Source organism: Coregonus lavaretus, assembly GCF_964263955.1.
Source record: "Coregonus lavaretus genome assembly, chromosome: 3".
NCBI classification, from domain to species: Eukaryota; Metazoa; Chordata; class Actinopteri; order Salmoniformes; family Salmonidae; genus Coregonus; species Coregonus lavaretus.
In genome coordinates, this window is record NC_139990.1 from 54,500,835 (window position 1) to 54,521,807 (window position 20,973).

The window sequence follows — 20,973 nt, forward strand, 5'->3', positions numbered from 1 at the left end:
AGAACAACAATCAGCAGTCTGCCTGCTTTAGGTCTGCCCTGGATTGCTTCTGCCTAGTGGCCACCATCTTGGTTGCAAGAATCAAGCAGGACTGGAGGACAAAATGGTGGCTTGTTTTTTTTAATGGGCTCTCGCAACGGCACCACTTTACATCATACCAGTGAAGTAAAATACCAAAATGAGGTGCCATGTCCTAGTAAGGACAGTATTGCAAGCATATAGTAGACTTTGTACAAAAACTTGGAAGAAAGGGAAACCACTCGTCTTCTATGAGCAGGTCTGGGCCCCATGGAAGAGCCATACCTTAGACCAGTTACTGCTATTCACTGTCTTGGGTATGTTTATTCCAAAACCAACTGCAAATCCACGATATTTAACCAAGCAATAGGTTGGAATGGTGCTATTGATAAGGAAAAAAGTCAACATCAAGGGTTGTGAACATCATGGGTTGTCAAGGACCTGTACACACCACTCTTAACCAACAACTAAGCTACCACCTAATGTAATGCACTCGTGTCAAATCAATCCAGTTAAGAGCTAAGCCTTTTGGGTTTGGCAAATAAAGCTACAGACTTTCTTCCTAAGAAACAAATTGAGGGCCAATATAAGGCATAAACAATAGGAATTGTGCAATACTATATGCAACTCCAATGAAACTTGATAGCCAGTGGTATGACCTGAGATGGTTTGGACTGCATGGTTCTGCAAACCAACATGCCATTTACAGGGGATTAAAGAGGAAACAAATCTTGAGTCAATCTATCCTCAGAAGCTGGTTTGACAAGGCCACAAATTGGACATTCATGAACAAGGCGGGATCTGTAAGAGGTTCGATGACGAATCTGTCTTTTTGACAAATAACTTGAGGCAGGTAAGATGGGAGGAGTTGATGTCGTGATCAATGCAAGTAACAAATGCACTTTTCACACAAATCAGAGTGCACAGTGCACCAGTCACCAGTAGGTGGCCATCGTGCTGCAGAATTGCTAACCAATTTTTGTTGTTGTTGCTCTAACCCTGAGGTCAGCATCTCCCTTGGGTGTGGACATCATGAGGGACAATGATCCAAATAAATGTAACATCAGTAAAAAAAAAAAAAAAAAGACAGGCCTGCAAGCATACTGTCACCGTCATATGGATGAAACAGCTTGATTGAATTTGGGTACAGTGAGTAAGTTGAAGTGGATGCGTCCCTGATTGTCCATGATGATCATTGTAGCTTCTTGGAATGAAGTGTGCTTTTGACTGATCATGTGGAGGAAACCCAAGGCTTTCTTGACTCATTACCGATTGGTTATCGGTGTAAAGACAGGTCTCAAAGTTCGTACAAGCTAACCAATGATTGTAGGGAAGTAAATAACGTTACTCAGCCTTGAGATCCGTACCCTTAAATCAAATTTCTCCGCAAGTCTCCCATTGGCATTAATGAATGATTTACGTGAAAGTCTAATTTGCAGATTTAGCACATGGGGGTGTGTGAAACTTACTCCTCAGCCTGAACTGTCCCCACTTGCGCGAGCAAATAGCTAGCTTTTCACGTGGCACCAACTGGTAAGACACTTCCGGAGGGCGGTCACGTGTGCTAGCAAAGCAGACATCCTGGGTTTGAACCTCATGTGAGCTAAATCAGGTGAAAGTGGTACTCGCTAAGCAAGCAGCGTGACGTCCTTTACAATGGTGCCGTGACCTAGATCTACAGTTGCGCTGGGGTCACTATTGAGTAAGTTTGATGGGTGAGTGTAGCATATGGGCATGTGTAAAAATTACTCCTCAGCCTGAACTGTCCCCACTTGTGCCAGCAAATAGCTAGATTTTTGCATGGCACCAATTGGTAAGACACTTCAGGAGGGCTAGTAAGTGTGCTAGTAAGGCATAGGTCCTGGGTTCGAGCCTCAGTGCGAGCCTAATCAGGAGCAAGTGGTACTCACTAAGCAAGCAGAATGACATCCTTTACACTGACACTTATGTAGCTGATGTGGAATTGCTAGCTAGTTGGTGGTGCGCTAGTAGAGTCCATCATGCAAGTGACGCTGTTGTTGTTTCCCTTGCTTTGCACAGGACATTGCTATTGCCGCGCAATAGGTAATGCTCCATGGCTGTATTTCATCCGGTATGTCAATGAGTCATGCGTGTGGCGGACCTTCGCAGCTGTGGAAACAAAGGCTGTGTTCCTCTGCTCAGACGCTGCTGACATATGCCAGATCTTACAACGCCTGGATAGGTATTTTACGTATCAGCTAACCAAGTTATTGCAATCTGGTGCTCGACGATGGCACGCAACCATTGGTTGATGCATGCAACGTCTGAGCAAGGGAACACAACCAATAAATTGAGCTTGAATGCACTCACTTAAGCTGAGCACCCCCTGTTGACAGAGTATGCACTTTTGGAACCATTTCAAGTGATTATAAAGTGTGAACTCCACCCATCCAGCGAGCTAAATCATTGTCCCAATCCCAAATCGACCCCTAGACCCTACGCACTTGTGGAGATTTGATAGGATTTGACAGCTGTAAGCAATATGGTAATAGCTCCAATTGCTCACTGATGGGCTAGGCGGAAGTTTCACCATGTTGTCAACACCTGTCAAATCCCAAAAAGTGCATAGGAGGTAGGGCCTAGGGATCGATTTTGGATTGGGCCATTGGATACAGTCCGATTCTCTACCTTTCTCACCAAAGTGTGCACTTGCTCATGCCCCCTCAAGGCATTGGATTAGTGTAAGCATTAGTTTCCATTGTATAGACCATTTACTTTCAGTACACAAGGGGAGGTGGGACTAGTGCGGCAGTGCCCACTTTGGGGAGAAGGGTCAGGAATCGGGAAGCATCCCTAGGGAACCCTGCCAGATGAAGGACAGGTACATTAGGAGTGACCAGTGCAAAGGATAGTCACGCTTGTCATAACCTTGTCCCCGGGCTATTGCGCACAGCACATATAAACCTGGAATATCAATGATTCAACGTTGGCCTTAGTGGGATTGACCATCAAATTCTAGAAGAGTGACCTACTGAGTAAAGTATTTGTCATTTAATTTGAGCGAATCACACAACTGCGAAGTTAGGGGAAAGGTGTTGTGGGAGATGATTGGTTGGTAGATTAAGCAGATTGAACCAATGACTACGCACTGAGAGTTTCTCCCAGTCTTTCTGTATTGGCTAACGAAGGCCAAGTTTGACTCGTTGGTCCACCAGACTCTTTGAGCATTTGGGCAGAAGTTTCTGGGAACGAGATCACGCTTGTCATAGAGGCAATTTTCCTTTTCCCCCCAAGGACACCTCTGTCCTTCTGGTTACATGATTCTGTACAAGTCTGATCTACTGAATTGCTTGTGTTCAACACCTGGGACACAGATGGATCACAGATCAAAACTCATCCATTTAAAAGTCTGAACCCGCCATGATGTTTCTTTATAGTCGAGAAACTACATCCTAACTTACATATAATTGATATAAACCATCATCCTATGGATCCTAGACATGGTACTTCTATAGTACCTTGTGTAGGAGGTATATTCCACCGTGTGTAGGCAACACAAAGCACTGGCAGAAAAATATCTAGCCTACCACCAGTTGGACATTTCCACCTTATCACATGATCGCATTCATCATTAGTTGAAAACCATGACTGATGGGTCATTTGATTTCTAGGAATATACATTTCTTTCAACTTTAATGGCACAAAATTAACATTTAAATCAGGGCCAAATCATTTGTTCACGTTTGGTAGGCAATAAAGGAAGCAACAGTACCATTTGAAAAGGCTAATTTACATCACAATGCTACGTGTAGCAGCATTGGGATCACTAGGCTTTGTCCTGCCTTACAGAAAAACATGCTGATCATGTGTTAACAGATCAGTGGCCACCCGGAGGACTGGCAGCAGAAATCATCTAGAGCAGTGGTTCCCAACCTTTTTTGGTTACTGTACCACCAACTGAATTTTGCTCTGCCCGGACAACCCCTGAAGTACCCTCTCATGTGAATTTTACCAGTAGGCCTATGGTCTCATGAGTCTTCTCAAGTAGCCCCTGTGGATAGGCTAAGTACTCCCATGGGGTCTTAGTACCCCTGGTTGGGAACCACTGATCTAGATGACAGAACCCTTTTGTGAATTGAGAGACATGACCACAATATAGTGAAAAGATGATACATGAGAAAGCCTTTCAAAATGATACCAACATTCCTGGCCTGGTAGTTTGGGAACATCTCACCTTGACAGGTTTTTTGATATTGTGAAAGACACCATGGTTGTAAAGGCTTGGCAATTGCAAATAAATAATAATCTCTTAAATTGTTTTAAAGTGAAATCCCAATGGAACTGCACTTTCAAAAAAACGTTTCTAAGAAATGGACAGTCATTGTTACCTCAGACCACCTTAACGCTTTGCATTGGTCCAAATCTATCTGTAAAAAAGTTATTTCCACTTGGTCTTTAGCAAATTGTGCGAGACTACTAGCTTCAATAATGCTCTCAGAGCATATTAAGGCATTATTCCCACACCATGGCATTTCCAAAGGTTTAACTGAAGTAAGTAACCAAAACAATCTAAAACATTGATAAAAACAAACCTCATTCACATGATTGTATAAAATACATAAAAAATCTAAGTAATTCCCAGTTCTTAAGTCACCATCTCGATCTATGCAGTGCTACATCATCAATGTCATCCTACTCAGGTTCAGAATGACTGACCCACCCACCCCAAGAACCATACTGGTTGTAGTTCCTCAATTTATAGGAAAATAAATGCTTGTTAACTGCTCCATCATCAAGGAAAGAATCGTAACTTGGGACGTGCACGTAACTCTGACTTTCGTAAATCATGAACTGAGGTCTACATAACATTAGTGCAACTATTTGAGTTATGTGCATCGATCTCAAGTTGGGGTTCGACCCTCAGGATATAAATACCATGCATATCGTTTCCATTATCCAAGGTTATCGGACCCATGAGAACTCTGGTGTTTCAGAAACTTCTGCAAGGAGGAAAAAGTCTCTGTACACTCAGTGCATTCGTACAGCACCTCTGCTGGACCAATTTTCTCACCATTCCCACCCTTGACATTGTCAATGTCCCCATGACCCACTAAATCCTTTACATTGTCTTGGTCAGAGTCCAGGTCTGGATTGGAGTCAGCAGTGTGAGATGCCTGTCCTTCCATGTTTGTTTCCCTGCTTGACTGACTTGGGTGATTCTCAAGATGGCGTGCTAGAGCAGAGGAACTCCGGAAACGACTTGGACAGCGAGGGCACTTAACCATTTCACTACCCGGTTCCCTTTTGTGGTACCGCAAATGCCGTTGGTACACACACAGAAGCCCAAACTTTTTCCCACATTCGTCACACTTGTAGTTCCTCCGTGCCTTAGGAGCAGCGAACGCTTCTCCAGTAGATGTGGTTTGCTGATGTTCACCATTGTCACTGTCCATTTCTGCTACAACACGGTCTAAAGACTTCTTGGGTTTTCTTTCAGATGACACATTCTGTTCCAACACATCAGAATTCAATTGGGAACCACCATCTGGTTTAGAATGCAATGCCAAGTACTTAAGACTTGGCTTCTTCTCTAATTCAGGTTTGTGATACATGGCTATATGCCTCCGGACATCACAGCGTTGTGGAAAATGTTTCCCACAGAGAACACAAGTGTGAAGAGTCCCCTTGTGGGATCTATTGTGCCGAGAAAGACTACTAGAGTGACTGAATACACGGTGGCAGTGCTTGCATGGATGTAATTTTGTGCCAGATCCTTTTTTATAAAGTGGGGGCCTTCCTCCCTTCCTTGCAGGTGCTTTTGTTACAATGCACTCAATGCCAGTATACCTTCGCCGCCTTTTTACAACTCTTTGGGACTCTGAATCCTTATTTAACTTGTCAATTTCTTCCTGTGTTTGATGGGTAAGATGATGCTCCTTCAAGTCGGTTAACTGCTGGAAGCGATCTCCACACAAACCACAGCGGTATGGTCTGAAAGAGGATGGTGTTTTGGAATCAGATTTGCCGTTGTGGGTCTTCACATCAACAGTTGCATCACTGCTGTACTGTTGGGTCACATCGGTATTAGGGGTGCCGCTGCTGTACGGTTTGGTCACATCGGTAGGGGTGCTGTTGCTGTACTCTATGGTATGTGATTGCTCATCTTTCTGAGACTGTTGTTCGATTTTGGATGAAGAGTTCACAGATAATTGTTTGTCTTTAGAATGACTGAGTAAGTGGCTCTGCAAGTCGGAGAGCCAGAAAAAACACAGATTACACTTCTTACAGGGATATGTTTTCTGTATTATGTTCTCTTGACCATTGTCTGACTTCCCCATTTGTCTGAGCCCCAGCGATCCATGCCGCTCTTTTTGATGAGCATACAGGGTCTCTCGTTTCAGAAAGCGTTTTCCACACTGACCACAGCAGTAAAATATTTCATGGGCATGTTCTTGGAGATGTTCCCTTAACCTCTCTTTATCTGTGAAGATCTTGCAACACAAGGTGCACTTATAACCTTGCTCTAAATTCCGATACTGATGATGGCGTTGTAAACTCAGCTGGTTGTTAAACGATTTTCCACATGTTTCGCATCGGTACTGTTTTAGAGGAGAGACACTGCGGCACTGGGGGTGAGATACTGTTTTGACGCGTAGATCTGTTTTTGCTGGCTTAGTTGTGAGTTCAATGGTCTTTGAATTCTGATAAGGTGAAGGAGTTGAAGATGGCTGTTTGACAGAAGAAGGGTTGTTTGATGGCCCAGATCTGTCAACCACTATGAAAGTTCCATTTTCATGGAGAGCATACTCACGAGGAACTTGAAACCCATTTGGCAAACTGTCAAGGGAAAATGAATCTGTTCGTTCATGAGTCCTGAGTCGTTCATGAACAGTAATGTGTTTTACCAAGTCAAGGTAGCGCCTGAAGCCATCCCCACATTCTGTGCAGATGAAGGCATCAACATCTGGTTCAGCTGAGCTTACGTAATCCATTAGGGTGTGTTCAACGATCAAAGTTCAGTGTTAAACAAGGTTAGTTCCATTCTTCATGAGCAGCTTGTTTTGTAGAGCTCTTCCTTTGTCTGGTCAACAACTGTGAAAAAGAGAAAAAATAAGTTACTACTTTACCAAACATATGGGGCAGGTGCTGGTCCTGACTAACAACAACAGTTTTATTACACCACCATGAGTAGGAACAAAAATTATTGGATGTTAGAAATTTACAAGACCCCCCTGCACCATCAAGCCTCTCCGATATCGGCTTTCAATTCTGTTAGCAAGGCTGACACTTTTTGAAACAAAGGAATTCAGTCTCATTCAAATTAGATGGAGACAACTGACACACCTGTATTGTCCGGATACTGGCTCCTCCTAATATCAAATGGCCTAAGAAATAGCAGCCAAATAGTTACCTTGATCGAAACCTTAGTCTGCTTCCAATACCCTCAGGTCAACCATATTGAGGTTTCACCACACCCAGTGACATGTGACAGTAACTATCAAACAAATTTCAGAGATTGGTAGGAAATGGACGTGCTAATAATTAGAATGATGCGTCAGACTGGGTTAAAAAGGAGCAAAACATGAAAGTCCACTTTTTGTAGTAAAAAAGATGTCGTCCAACAGGTTTCCCCACGATATAAGTGAATGGTACGAGCACCCTCCAAAATCTTCCAAGGCATTTAGACTTGTGCTTTCCAGCGACAGCGCAGCGTTACACAGCGAGGTAAACGGGACACTCTGTTATGGCGTACACAGAGTAAAACAATTCAGCAGGTCCATTCAAACAATTAGTGTCCCTTGAGTGTGGCCAATGCGCGCATCCGTTTTGGCTGCATGTCATGTCACTTCTATCGTTCACTTCCCGAGATGTTTCCATAGACTCTCTCTCACACTACATAGCTAGCAGCTTGGTGGCTGGTTGTTTATTTAAAAAATATATGTATTATATTCCACAAATGACCTATCTAGATGATTAGAGTGGAGCGCAGCAACATGCGGTTTCCAGACATTAGGCTGCGTTAAAATGGTTGGGCTTTATTGTATATGAGTACAATCATTTAACGTCAACCTCAGGTTAGTGCCCTCTCCAGGAATAATGCAGATCATATTTTTACAAATGGGAGATGTTAGCAATGACAGATTACCAATGCATATACTGTAGCTTACTCTGTCTAAAGAAAACGCAGCTTCCCATAGGCCTATTTGTCTTAAATACATTCAAATTAGCTAGCCTACAAAACTTCGTAAAAATCACTTGACAAAAGTGAGGAGAACCATGGAGTACGTTTACATGCACACTAATAATTAGTGCTGTGATGATACCACGATCGCAATATTTTTTCCCATGCCAAAAATGAAAACACGAAGCAGACCAAACTCTTTGGTCCTTTAAAAACCTGATGTGAAATATTGTGTGCTATAGTGTGGAAAACAAATAAATGTGACTCGATGACAACATAATCATGCTTGTTTACAACATTAGGGCTGTTTTCCTAAAGAAATTAAATCTGCTTTGTGTTTTGGTTTCCTTGCCACAATACTAACGAGTATTGCGATACTGGTATCATCCCGGACAACCTAAAAAGGTAATATTAAACTGATTATGGCAATACTCAGAGTTTTGCATTAGTAATGTAAACCACTTTCCTCTGATTATCTTAATCAGCGTAAGGTCATAAACAAAGTAAGCATAAACCGTTAAAACATCTAGTTCATCATTTAATTGGACTTTCTTTAGCATTTCATTATTTGTCCTGAAGAAGGCGCTCTTTACATAAGCTTATAGCTATCTGGCCTTAGTGTCCAGTCTTGCTGTAACGCACCATCACCCAACGGAGAGTGAACTACTGTGAACTAACTGTTACGTCTACGGTGAGTGCTGAATAGACTGAAGCTTGCCAGCTCAGTAAAGTGTAAAAAATGCACACCGGCCATTTACTGTTACGTGAAGAGTCATGGAAGGGTGTTGGGTGTCGTGACAAACAACGGATGTAAAGCAAGTGCCGTTCTAAGAACGTTCAACTGTGTGGTAACATTACGGCCCTTTAGTGAAGCCCATGAAAACTGGTGTTATACAGCGCATTCTGAAAATATTCAGACCCCTTCACTTTCTCCACATTTTGTAACGTTAGTTTCCCCCCCCCCCTCATCAATCTACACATAATACCCCATAATGACAAAGCAAAAATAAGTTACACATTTTTGCAAATGTATATATATAAAAAAAACTGAAATATCAAATTTACATAAGTGTTCAGACCCTTTGACAGCAATTACAGCATCGAGTCTTCTTGGGTATGATGCCTCAAGCTTGGCACACCTTTATTTGGGGAGTTTCTCCCATTCTTCTCTGCAGATTCGGTCAGGTTGGATGTGGAGCGTCGCTGCACAGCTATTTTCAGGTCTCAAGAGATGTTCGATTGGGTTCAAGTCCGGCCTATGGCTGGACCACACATTCAGATCTCTCTGTACTTTGCTCCATTTATCTTTCCCTTGATCCTGACTAGTCTCCCAGTCCCTGCCGCTGAAAAACATCCCCACGGCATGATGCTGCCACCACCATGCTTCACTGTAGGGATGGTGCCAGGTTTCCTCCAGACGTGACGCTTGGCATTCAGGCCAAGTTCAATCTTGGTTTCATCAGACCAGAGAATCTTGTTTCTCATGGTCAGAGTCCTTTAGATGTCTTTTGGCAAACTCCAAGCGGGCTGTCATTTGCCTTTTACTGAGGAGTGGCTTCCGTCTGTCCACTCTACCATAAAGGCCTGATTGGTGGAGTGTTGCAGAGATGGTTGTCCTTCTGGAAGGTTCTCTCATCTCCACAAAATAACTCTGGAGCTCTGTCAGAGTGACCATCAGGTTCTTGGTCACCTCCCTGACCAAGGCCCTTCTCACCCGATTGCTCAGTTTGGCCGGGCGGCCAGCTCCAGGAAGAGTCTTGGTGGTTCCAAACTTCTTCCATTTAAGAACGATGGAGGCCACTGTGTTCTTGGGGACCTTCAATGCTGCAGACATTTTTTGGTACCCTTCCCCAGATCTGTGCCAGCTCAATTTCGAGTCTCATAGCAAAGGGTTTGAAAACTTAAGTAAATAAGGTATCTTTAGAAAGAAAAAAATATATATATGTGCAAACATTTCTAAAAACCTGTTTTCGCTTTGTCATTATGGGGTATTGTGTGTAGATTGATTAGGAATTGTTTTTATTTAATCCATTTTAGAGTAAGGCTGTAACGTAACAAAATATGGAAAAAGGGAAGGGGTCTGAATACTTTCCGAATGCACTGTATTTAATCTTTGTGAAGCGTATTCCTCAAGCTCTGTCATTCAAATGTTTTCATAGGCACTAAAATGACATAGCATATTACAAAGTTGCGCTTCGTAGCTACGTTTTGATGTATGGGTTGTCACTTGTCAGGGACTAGTCCAAATTCACGTGTCGCCACCCCCATTTCCATGACGAGTGCTAGCTAGCCAGCTGTGTGAGAGTACTTGACGCCGTTCACTGAGGATTAGTGCTCCCTAGGATCCTTGGGACATCCCTACGCTAAACCCTACCATAACCCTGACCTCTCTAAACTTAACCCTTACCGTAACCATTTTAAATGTCAACTTCTTCAATGGGTAGGGACGTCCCAAGGATCTTGGATAGCAAGGACCGTTCACTGAGGCAACGCTTGGGGCGAGAGTGGCGAATAATTAGAAAATAAACTGATTATGGCATCAGGCAGAGTATGGAAGTAGTCATGTAAACACCTTACTCGGCTTATCTTAATCGGCGTAAGGTCAAAATCGAAGTAAGCATACACCGATTATAACACCTGGTTTCTGAGCAACCTTTCGATTTATTAGGATGTAAACAGCTTAAATCGGCGTTCCAGCTGTGTATTTGACCCGTGCATGTGCCAGCACCGGTAGCGCAAGCCTCCCTCTATATGCGCAAGTGAAGTGAGTTTGGAAAAACTTAAAAGTATGCACCTTAGAAATTGTTTTCATATATAACTTTATATGTCCGAACTCAGAATCAAATAGGCTTTGCAAAAATAACACTGTTACTGTGCTAGAACGTTTATTTTGATTAGCAATTTTCTACATTTATTTAAGTCCCATCAGGTAGCCTGATTTCAGATGTGTCCATGTAAACATGATTAGAGAAATTGATTGTTTTAAACCAAACAATTTTATTAATCTGACTATCCACAATAATCGTATTGTTTATGTAACCGTGCTCATTTATGTTTTTCCTTTCAAGTGACAACTACCATAATTCAGTGGCTACAGTCCTACAATCGATGAAAACATAGCTAAACACCAATACATAGAAAATGTGTCCCATGTCGTTGTTTTCCAACTGGCTAGCATGAGGCAGCTCAGTCTTAAGAGGCACATTTTTTGCTGGAATCTGTGCATTTTATCCGCCTTTCCCTAGAATGACACAGTTTTCCCATTAAAATAAATAGTATTTCTGGTGCTCCTAAATGTTATGTGGTGCTTACATTAACCTCTACGGGATCGGTGTCCCGTATACGGGACAGTTGAGCTAACGTGCGCTAATGTGATTAGCATGACGGTTGTAAGTAACAGCAAACTTTCCAGGACATAGACATGTCTTACAGTTGAAGTCGGAAGTTTACATACACCTTAGCCAAATACATTTAAACTCAGTTTTTCACAATTCCTGACATTTAATCCTAGTGAGAATTCCCTGTTTTAGGTCAGTTAGGATCACCACTTTATTTTAAGAATGTGAAATGTCAGAATAATAGTAGAGAGAATGATTTATTTCAGCTTTTATTTTTCTTTCATCACATTCCCAGTGGGTCAGAAGTTTACATACACTCAATTAGCATTTGGTAGCATTGCCTTTAAAATGGGTTAACTTGGGTCAAACGTTAAGTTAGGTGAATTTTGGCCTATTCCTCCTGACAGAGCTAGTGTAACTGAGTCAGGTTTGTAGGCCTCCTTGCTCGCACACGCTTTTTCAGTTCTGCCCACACATTTTCCATAGGATTGAGGTCAGGGCTTTGTGATGGCCACTCCAATACCTTTGTTGTCCTTAAGCCATTTTGCCACAACTTTGGAAGTATGCTTGGGGTCATTGTCCATTTGGAAGACCCATTTGCGACCAAGCTTTAACTTCCTGACTGATGTCTTGAGATGTTGCTTCAATATATCCACATCATTTTCCTTCCTCATGATGCCATCTATTTTGTGAAGTGCACCAGTCCCTCCTGCAGCAAAGCACCTCCACAGCATGATGCTGCCACCCCGCGCTTCACGGTTGGGATGGTGTTCTTCGGCTTGCAAGCAACCCCCTTTTTCCTCCAAACATAACGATGGTCATTATAGCCAAACAGTTCTATTCTTGTTTCATCAGACCAGAGGACATTTCTCCAAAAAGTACGATCTTTGTCCCCATGTGCAGTTGCAAACCGTAGTCTGGCTTTTTTATGGTGGTTTTGGAGCAGTGGCTTCTTCCTTGCTGAGCGGCCTTTTAGGTTATGTCGACATAGGACTTGTTTTACTGTGGATATAGATACCTTTGTACCTGTTTCCTCCAGCATCTTCACAAGGTCCTTTGCTGTTGTTCTGGGATTGATTTGCACTTTTTGCACCAAAGTACGTTCATCTCTAGGAGACAGAACGCATCTCCTTCCTGAGCGGTATGACGGCTGCGTGGTCCCATGGTGTTTATACTTGCGTACTATTGTTTGTACAGATGAACGTGGTACCTTCAGGCGTTTGGAAAGAGGTCTACAATTTATTTTCTGAGGTCTTGGCAGATTTATTTTGATTTTCTCATGATGTCAAGCAAAGACACACTGAGTTTGAAGGTAGGCCTTGAAATACATCTACAGGTACACCTCCAATTAACTCAAATGATGTCAATTAGCCTATCAGAAGCTTCTAAGTCATGACATCCTTTTCTGGAATTTTCCAAGCTGTTTAAAGGCACAGTCAACTTAGTGTATGTAAACTTCTGACCCACTGGAATTGTGATACAGTGAATTTTAAGTGAAATAATCTGTCTGTAATCAATTGTTGGAAAAATTACTTGTTTCATGCACAAAGTAGATGTCCTAACCGACTTGCCAAAACTATAGTTTGTTAACAAGAAATTTGTGGAGTGGTTGAAAAACGAGTTTTAATGACTCCAACCTTCCGACTTCAACTGTATATGGGCAGAAAGCTTAAATTATTGTTAATCTAACTGCACTGTCCAATTTACAGTAGCTATTACAGTACCATGCTATTGTTTGAGGAGAGTGCACAACAACAACAAAAACGTATCACGGCAACTGGTTGATATGTTCACCTCTGAAGGTAAATAATGTACTTACATTCAGTAATCTTGCTCTGATTTTTCATCCTGAGGGTCCCAGAGATAAAATTTAGCATAGTTTTGTTTAATAAAATCAATTTTTTATATTCAAATGTATGAACTGGGTTCTACAGTTTGAACCCTTGCTGTCTCTGGCTCCAAACCCACCCCAACTGGCCATCTAGATGTGTGAAAGGTAGTGTATAAGCTAATGATCCATCATGTATGACATTCCTTGGAGTGTGTAAACTTACATTTTGTATTACCATATCATTTTTGTATGTTCTCTATCGTTAGGTACTAGAAAATGTATCAATTGACCAATTCGGCACATTTGGGCAGACTTGATACAAAATAGTCCAGTTTTGCAATGCTTCATTGGATCAATCTGAAACTTCGCACAAACTGCTGTCATCTAGTGGTCAAAATCTAAATTGCGCCTAAACTGCAATATTATATTATGGCCTTTCTCTTGCATTTCAAAGATGGAACAAAAAAATTAATAGAAAACTTTTTTATTTCTTTATTATCTTTTACCAGATCTAATGTGTTATATTCTCCTACATTAATTTCACATTTCCACAAACTTCAAAGTGGTATCAATAATATGCATATCCTTGCTTCAGGTCCTGAGCTACAGGCAGTTAGATTTGGGTATGTCATTTTAGGCGAACATTTAAAAAAAGCCTCAGATCCTTAAGAGGTTAATGTTCTTTACTAAAAATGTATGAAATCAGCTTTCTGAGTACCTTTGTTGAGCTGTTTTAAGCACAATCCATACAGATTTTTATTTTATTTTTATTCCAACTATAATAATACAAATATTGGCAGATATATCGGTTATTATTGTGAATATTTCCATTCTAAAATCGGATCAAAAAATCCCTTATCGGTCGGGTTCTACTAAATAGCTAAATTTATAGTTAATGATTACTTTTGTACAGTTATGAAAAATAAGTAATTCAAATTTTTTTTAAAGCTGGAGTTGTTAGTTATTTTTTAAAACATGTAGCTACCTAAATCAACTAGCCAGCTAGCCATACACAAAAATACACTAGAAGTGGCCATTTTGAATAAGTTGGCTAGCTAGCGTAGCTACATGAACTGTATTATTATCTAAACAGGGTTCGCTAGTTAGATAGATACCTTTCACAATCCTGTATGCCCAAATACATTTTTGTATATATATAACATAATTTCACTAGATTACCTTTATGACAGTCTGGCCAATGACTATAGTCAGTTAGTTATTATTTGCAGGTGTAAAGACAGATTTAAAGCTTCGTGACAGATGTCTTGATACCAACAAAATGTCGGCCTGCTGCTAGCCGCCAACTCTGCAAAAGCTATCTAGCTAGCTAACAATGTATTTCAACGAAATGCGGACTTATCAAATATAATGTGTGTGTGTGAAATGCCTTGTATATGGCTTGTAAGGAGACAACCGGCTGACAGCAGTAAGATAGCTAGCTAGCTAATTTCTTCGCTTTTGATTGCGCAATGATGCCACAGCTACAACTACGTTAGCTACCGTAGATTGCGCGAGGCCTATCTGACCGTTCATAAAGCTAGCTAGCAAGGTTAGGTACCAGTTGTATCGGATCGAACACTCGAATGTACTTACCACATTTCTAAAGTCCGATTAGTATAGACTTTCTCTGGCCATTCTTTATATCGCTCCACTTATGTTACATTGCGAATCGTGTTCTATCCACCCCTTCATCATTTGTCGGCATCCAGTATTGGCTTGATAATGTAGCTAGCTAGCCCCACTTTTTTTTACATAGTAACTACAAGAATCGGGGGAGGAGAAAGGGGCGGAGACCATCCGCTATTCTTCTTCTTCTTCTTCTTCTTCTACTTCTTTGGTATTATGGCGGTCTGCAAACAAAAATTAGAGCTGCATGTCGCCACCTACTGTATTGGCGCTGTACAACCCTACCATTCTGTTGTATGAATTTTATTTATTTATTTATTTCACCTTTATTTAACCAGGTAAGCCAGTTGAGAACAAGTTCTCATTTACAACTGCGACCTGGCCAAGATAAAGCAAAGCAGTGCGATAAAAACAACACAGAGTTACATATGGGGTAAAAAACATAAAGTCAAAAATACAACAGAAAATATATATACAGTGTGTGCAAATGTAGCAAGTTATGGAGGTAAGGCAATAAATAGGCTATAGTGCAAAATAATTACAATAGTATTAACACTGGAATGCTAGATTCCCCAATTCATTACACTTTGTGAAAAATTGCACTACCAACTAACCCTGCACCAATTAAAACCTCACCACTATTCCACTACATTGGCCCTATCTGATCCTACATGGGGGCCAGCAGCCTGGGAGGACAGGACACTATCGTTCAAAACATCTTCTAACTCTTCTGCCTTAAAATCTCGTACACCCAAGTACTTCTCTGCAACTTCCACCAGAACATCTATCCTCTGTGATTTACATTCCATTCCTGCGGCACAATTGACAACCATGGCCATAAATGCAAAAAAATTGACCTTACTGAAGCACATGTTATTCCTATCACTCTCTGTTGGCCTCGGCCTACTCACAGGGATCCATCTTCCTCTACTACTCTCTTCGCTGCCTCAGCATACGACACCTGCACTAGTCTGATCCTGGCAATCAAATCAAAGAATTTTTTTTTGTCACATGCGCCGAATACAACAGGTAGACCTTACAGTGAAATGATTACTTACAAGCCCTTAACCAACAATGCAGTTTTAAGAAAAATAAGTGTTAAGTAAAAAATAGATAAGTAAAAAAAAGTTAAAGACCAGATTTAAATAATTAAAGAGCAGCAGTCAATCTTAACCTGCCTTTCTCTCACCAGGCACATCTGATCTCCAGCACCATGGGTACCTCTACAGTTTACACACACAACTTTTCCCACCGATACTACAGATTCCTTTGTCTCATGTCCTCCCGCACACTTCTCACATCTAGGAATCGCCCTCCTACACACTGCTGCCACATGACCATAAGCTTGACACCTAAAACACTGTTATGGATTTGGGACAAAAGCTCTTACAGGATAACTGACTCTGCATCAAAACTCAGTAGTACAGACAGTGTCTTCTTTGTTTCACCACGTTCTCCACCGGATCTGCGTCGCACCAAACGAATCTTCAACTTCAGTTGATCCACTTAACACTTAATGCCACCCCAGTTATCACTCCTTTGAACGGCACCCTGCTCCGGAGAGGAAAACAAGTCACAGATCTTGTCCCCAATCGCGTGGTGCGGAGCGCACGCTCCCTCTGGAGGGCAGAAATGCAAAGAAATCAGCAAGATTCCACCTCGAGTCACTCAAGTCACTTTAACCTACCCAACATTCCCCAACCTCTTCACCACCCAACCTGACACCACATACAGTGGCTTGCGAAAGTATTTACCCCCCTTGGCATTCTTCCTATTTTGTTGCCTTACAACCTGGAATTAAAATGTATAATTTGATTTACACAACATGCCTACCACTTTGAAGATGCAAAATATTTTTGTGAAACAAACAAGAAATAAGACAAAAAAACAGAAAACGTGAGCGTGCATAACTATTTGACTAGGCCATTCCAAGACATTTAAATGTTTCCCCTTAAACCACTCAAGTGTTGCTTTAGCAGTATGCTTAGGGTCATTGTCCTGCTGGAAGGTGAACCTCCGCCCCAGTCTCAAACCTCTGGAAGATGAAACAGGTTTCCCTCAAGAATTTCCCTGTATATAGCGCCATCCATCATTCCTTCAATTCTTATCAGTTTCCCAGTCCCTGCCGATGAAAAACATCCCCACAGGATGGTGTTCTCAGGGTGATGAGAGGTGTTGGGTTTGAACCACACATAGCATTTTCTTTGATGGCCAAAAAGCTCAATTTTAGTCTCATCTGACCAGAGTACCTTCTTCCATATGTTTGGGGAGTCTCCCACATGCCTTTTGGCGAACACCAAACGTGTTTGCTTATTTTTTTCTTTAAGCAATGGCTTTTTCTGGCCACTCTTCCATAAAGCCAAGCTCTGTGGAGTGTACGGCTTAAAGTGGTCCTATCGACAGATACTCCAATCTCCGCTGTGGAGCTTTGCAGCTCCTTCAGGGTTATCTTTGGTCTCTTTGTTGCCTCTCTGATTAATGCCCTCCTTGCCTGGTCCGTGAGTTTTGGTGGGCGGCCCTCTCTTGGCAGGTTTGTTGTGGTGCCATACTCTTTCCATTTTTTAATAATGGATTTAATGGTGCTCCGTGGGATGATCAAAGTTTCTGATATTTTTTTATAACCCAACCCTGACCTGTACTTCTCCACAACTTTGTCCCTGACCTGAGCTCCTGAGCTCCTTGTTCTTCATGGTGCCACTTGCTTGGTGGTGCCCCTTGCTTAGTGGTGTTGTAGACTCTGGGGCCTTTGAGATCATGTGACAGATCATGTGACACTTAGATTGCGTACAGGTGGACTTTATTTAACAAATTATGTGATTTCTGAAAGTAATTGGTTGCACCAGATCTTATTTAGGGGATTCATAGCAAAGGGGGTGAATACATATGCACGCACCACTTTTCCGTTATTAATTTTTTTGAATTATTTGAACAAAAATAATAATAATCTTTCATTTCACTTCACCAATTTGGACTATTTTGTGTATGTCCATTACATGAAATCCAAATAAAAATCCATTTAAATTACAGGTTTTAAATGCAACAAAATAGGAAAAACGCCAAGGGGGATGAATACTTTTGCAAGGCTCTGCATGGATCTCCCAGAAGGCAAGGATCCATTCTCTCCAAAAATCTCACTCCCACTGGGCCAGAGGTCTCTTTGTCATAATCACGACGAGGCTCAAACTCTGTGTTCTTCACCGCACCTGCCACCGCAGTTAATTCATCCTCACACTGGTCACATTCAATTTCCTTCTGTAGCTCTTCCAAAAGTTCCATGTTCATTCAAAACATGCTCCACTTTTCTCCTTTTTTTCCTGTCCGCCATCTTCTCCTTCATGAGATCTTCCAGATGGCTTGTGCATGCGACAATTCCATATTTACTTATAATACACTATATATACAAAGGTATGTAAACACCCCTTGAAATTAGTGGATTCGGCTATTTCAGCCACACCTGTCGCTGACAGGTGTATAACATCGAGCACACAGCCATGCAATCTCCATAGACAAACATTGGCAGTAGAATGGCCTTACTGAAGAGCTCAGTGACTTTCAACGTGGCACCGTCATAGGATGCCACCTTTCCAACAAGTCAGTTTGTCAAATCTCTGCCCTACTAGAGCTGCCCCGGTCAACTGTAAGTGCTGTTATTGTGAAGTGGAAATGTCTAGGAGCAACAACGGCTCAGCCACGAAGTGGTAGGCCACACAAGCTCACAGAACGGGACCGCTGAGTGCTGAAGCGTGTAGCATGTAAATATTGTCTGTCCTCGGTTGCAGCACTCACTACCGTGTTCCAAACTGCCTCTGGAAGCAACGTCAGCACAATAACTGTTCGTCGGGAGCTTCATGAAATGGGTTTCCATGGCCGAGCAGCAGCACACAAGCCTAATATCACCACACGCAATGCCAAGCGTCAGCTGGAGTGGTAAAAAGCTTGCCGCCATTGGACTCTGGAGCAGTGGCAACGCGTTATCTGGAGTGATGAATAACGCTTCACCATCTGGCAGTCTGACGGACTAATCTGAGTTTGGCTAATGCCAGGAGAACGCTACCTGCCCGAATGCATAGTGCCAACTGTAAAGTTAGGTGGAGGAGAAATAATGGTCTGGGGCTGTTTTTCATGGTTTGGGATAGGCCCCTTAGTTCCAGTGAAGGGAAATCTTAACACTACAGCATACAATGACATTCTAGACGAGTCTGTGCTTCCAGCTTTGTGGCAACAGTTTGGGGAAGGCTCTTTCCTGTTTCAGCATAACAATGCCCCGTGCACAAAGCGAGGTCCATACAGAAATGGTTTGTAGAGATCGGCGTGGAAGAACAAAGCCTGGCCTGCACAGAGCCCTGACCTCAACTCCTTCGAACACCTTTGGGATGAATTGGAACACCGACTGCGAGCTAGGCCTAATCGCCCAACATCAGTGCCCGACCTCACTAATGCTCTTGTGGCTGAATGGAATATAGTCCCTGCAGCAATGTTTCAACATCTAGTGGAAAGCCTTCCCAGAAGAGTGGAGGCTGTTATAGCAGCAAAGGGGGGATCAACTCCATAATAATGCCCATTTTGGAATGAGATGTTTGACGAGCAGGTGTCTACATACCTTGGTCTTGTAGTGTATGTTCCACTTCTCAAAATGTTCCTGTCCGCCATCTTACCCCCACCTCATGGCCACTCCATTCTTTTACCTGTATCAGTCTTGTAGACTCGTACACTGTGGCTGGGCAGACCACTATTCTTGTGATACATTGTGGCCGAAATATCAGTTATAGCCTTCACTGTACTGAAGCAGAGATATAGCTAGATTGACTGAAGTTATAAAAATAGGCTACCTTGAAGGACACCATAATATTTTGCCTGTAGCAAGTTGAACTTCTACAAAATGTGAATGGATTACAGAGTTGATCAAGTCAAGTTATATTCAGTTATGATTAGGTTGTTGATGATGATGATGGTGATGATGATCATCGTGATAACATTTACTGTTCTAAAGCTGCAAATGCATGAAGTTCAATTGGCAGAGAAATGGTTGAAAAATAAAAAAGGTTTAAACCCAGTTTAAATGAGAGGGCGAATCAAATTGTTCATTGCTTCCTCCCTCATTGATCTAATAACATTTACATTTACATTTACGTCATTTAGCAGACGCTCTTATCCAGAGCGACTTACAAATAGGTGCATTCACCTTATAGCCAGTGGGATAACCACTTTACACCACTTTACATTGGACAGGTCAAAGCAATACAGTATGAATGAATATAAAAATCAGTAATTTAAAAAACATGTCAGGGATAAACCTAAATAGATAGGGGTGGATTCTTGACAGGAGCCAAAGGTGATTTATTTTCAACATTACATTACCATTTATTCTGTCTAACTGTGAAAGAGCTCTGCTGCCACCATGTGGCAGTGCTGGTTATGCCTTCTGGAGATGTCTGGCAAATAGAAATAAAGAATACAGTAGTCTTGTATTCAATCATTTAATAACATACAATCATACACATAAAAAAGTATACAAATACAAACACATACATCAAAGCATTAAGGAAAAACAAAATTATTTCAATAATAAACAATACATGTTTCAACCACAGATAATAGTCACTTTGTTTAATATTAGCCTCGTTTTTACAAAAACAAGTATGTACAAAAAGTGGCTTAAATGAAAAGACAGACAATTTATATCCTCAGCTTGAACAACGACATGTGTGCATCATACAAATTATTCTTATCTTATCCAGTATTCTATTAACAGTCTACCCCACTTTCAACATTCTCATAATTAACTTTATTGCCCATACACAAACAGTGCTTAAATGTGTCCACAGCCCCCATCATTTTCTGAGTCACAATATTTTTTTGAAATCAAACTTATTGATTTGAATTCAGTCCTGGAGATGTACCTTGTTCAAACTGAGTACAGGTGCCTTGCAAAAGTATTCATCCCCCTTCGCGTTTTTCCTATTTTGTTGCATTAAAATCTGTAATTTAAATTGATTTTTATTTGGATTTCATGTAAT

At 41.6% G+C, this 20,973-nt stretch overlaps 1 protein-coding gene across 2 annotated transcripts; it reads right to left on the reverse strand.

The window, feature by feature from the left end:
- Window positions 1-3,655: 3,655 nt before the first annotated feature.
- LOC311121801 (uncharacterized protein) lies at window positions 3,656-15,097 on the reverse strand. 2 transcript variants are annotated; one of them, XM_084158003.1, is made up of 3 exons: window positions 14,924-15,097; window positions 13,319-13,347; window positions 3,656-7,071 (listed from the first exon to the last, which is right to left on the reverse strand). In XM_084158003.1, exon 3 carries the CDS (start codon window positions 6,969-6,971, stop codon window positions 4,932-4,934), a length of 2,040 nt encoding a protein of 679 aa, XP_084014129.1. In that variant the 5' UTR covers window positions 6,972-7,071; window positions 13,319-13,347; window positions 14,924-15,097; the 3' UTR covers window positions 3,656-4,931. The 2 variants fall into 2 exon arrangements, with proteins under 2 accessions (XP_084014129.1, XP_084014128.1); XM_084158002.1 differs by lacking the exon at window positions 13,319-13,347.
- Between the last annotated feature and the right edge of the window lie 5,876 nt (window positions 15,098-20,973).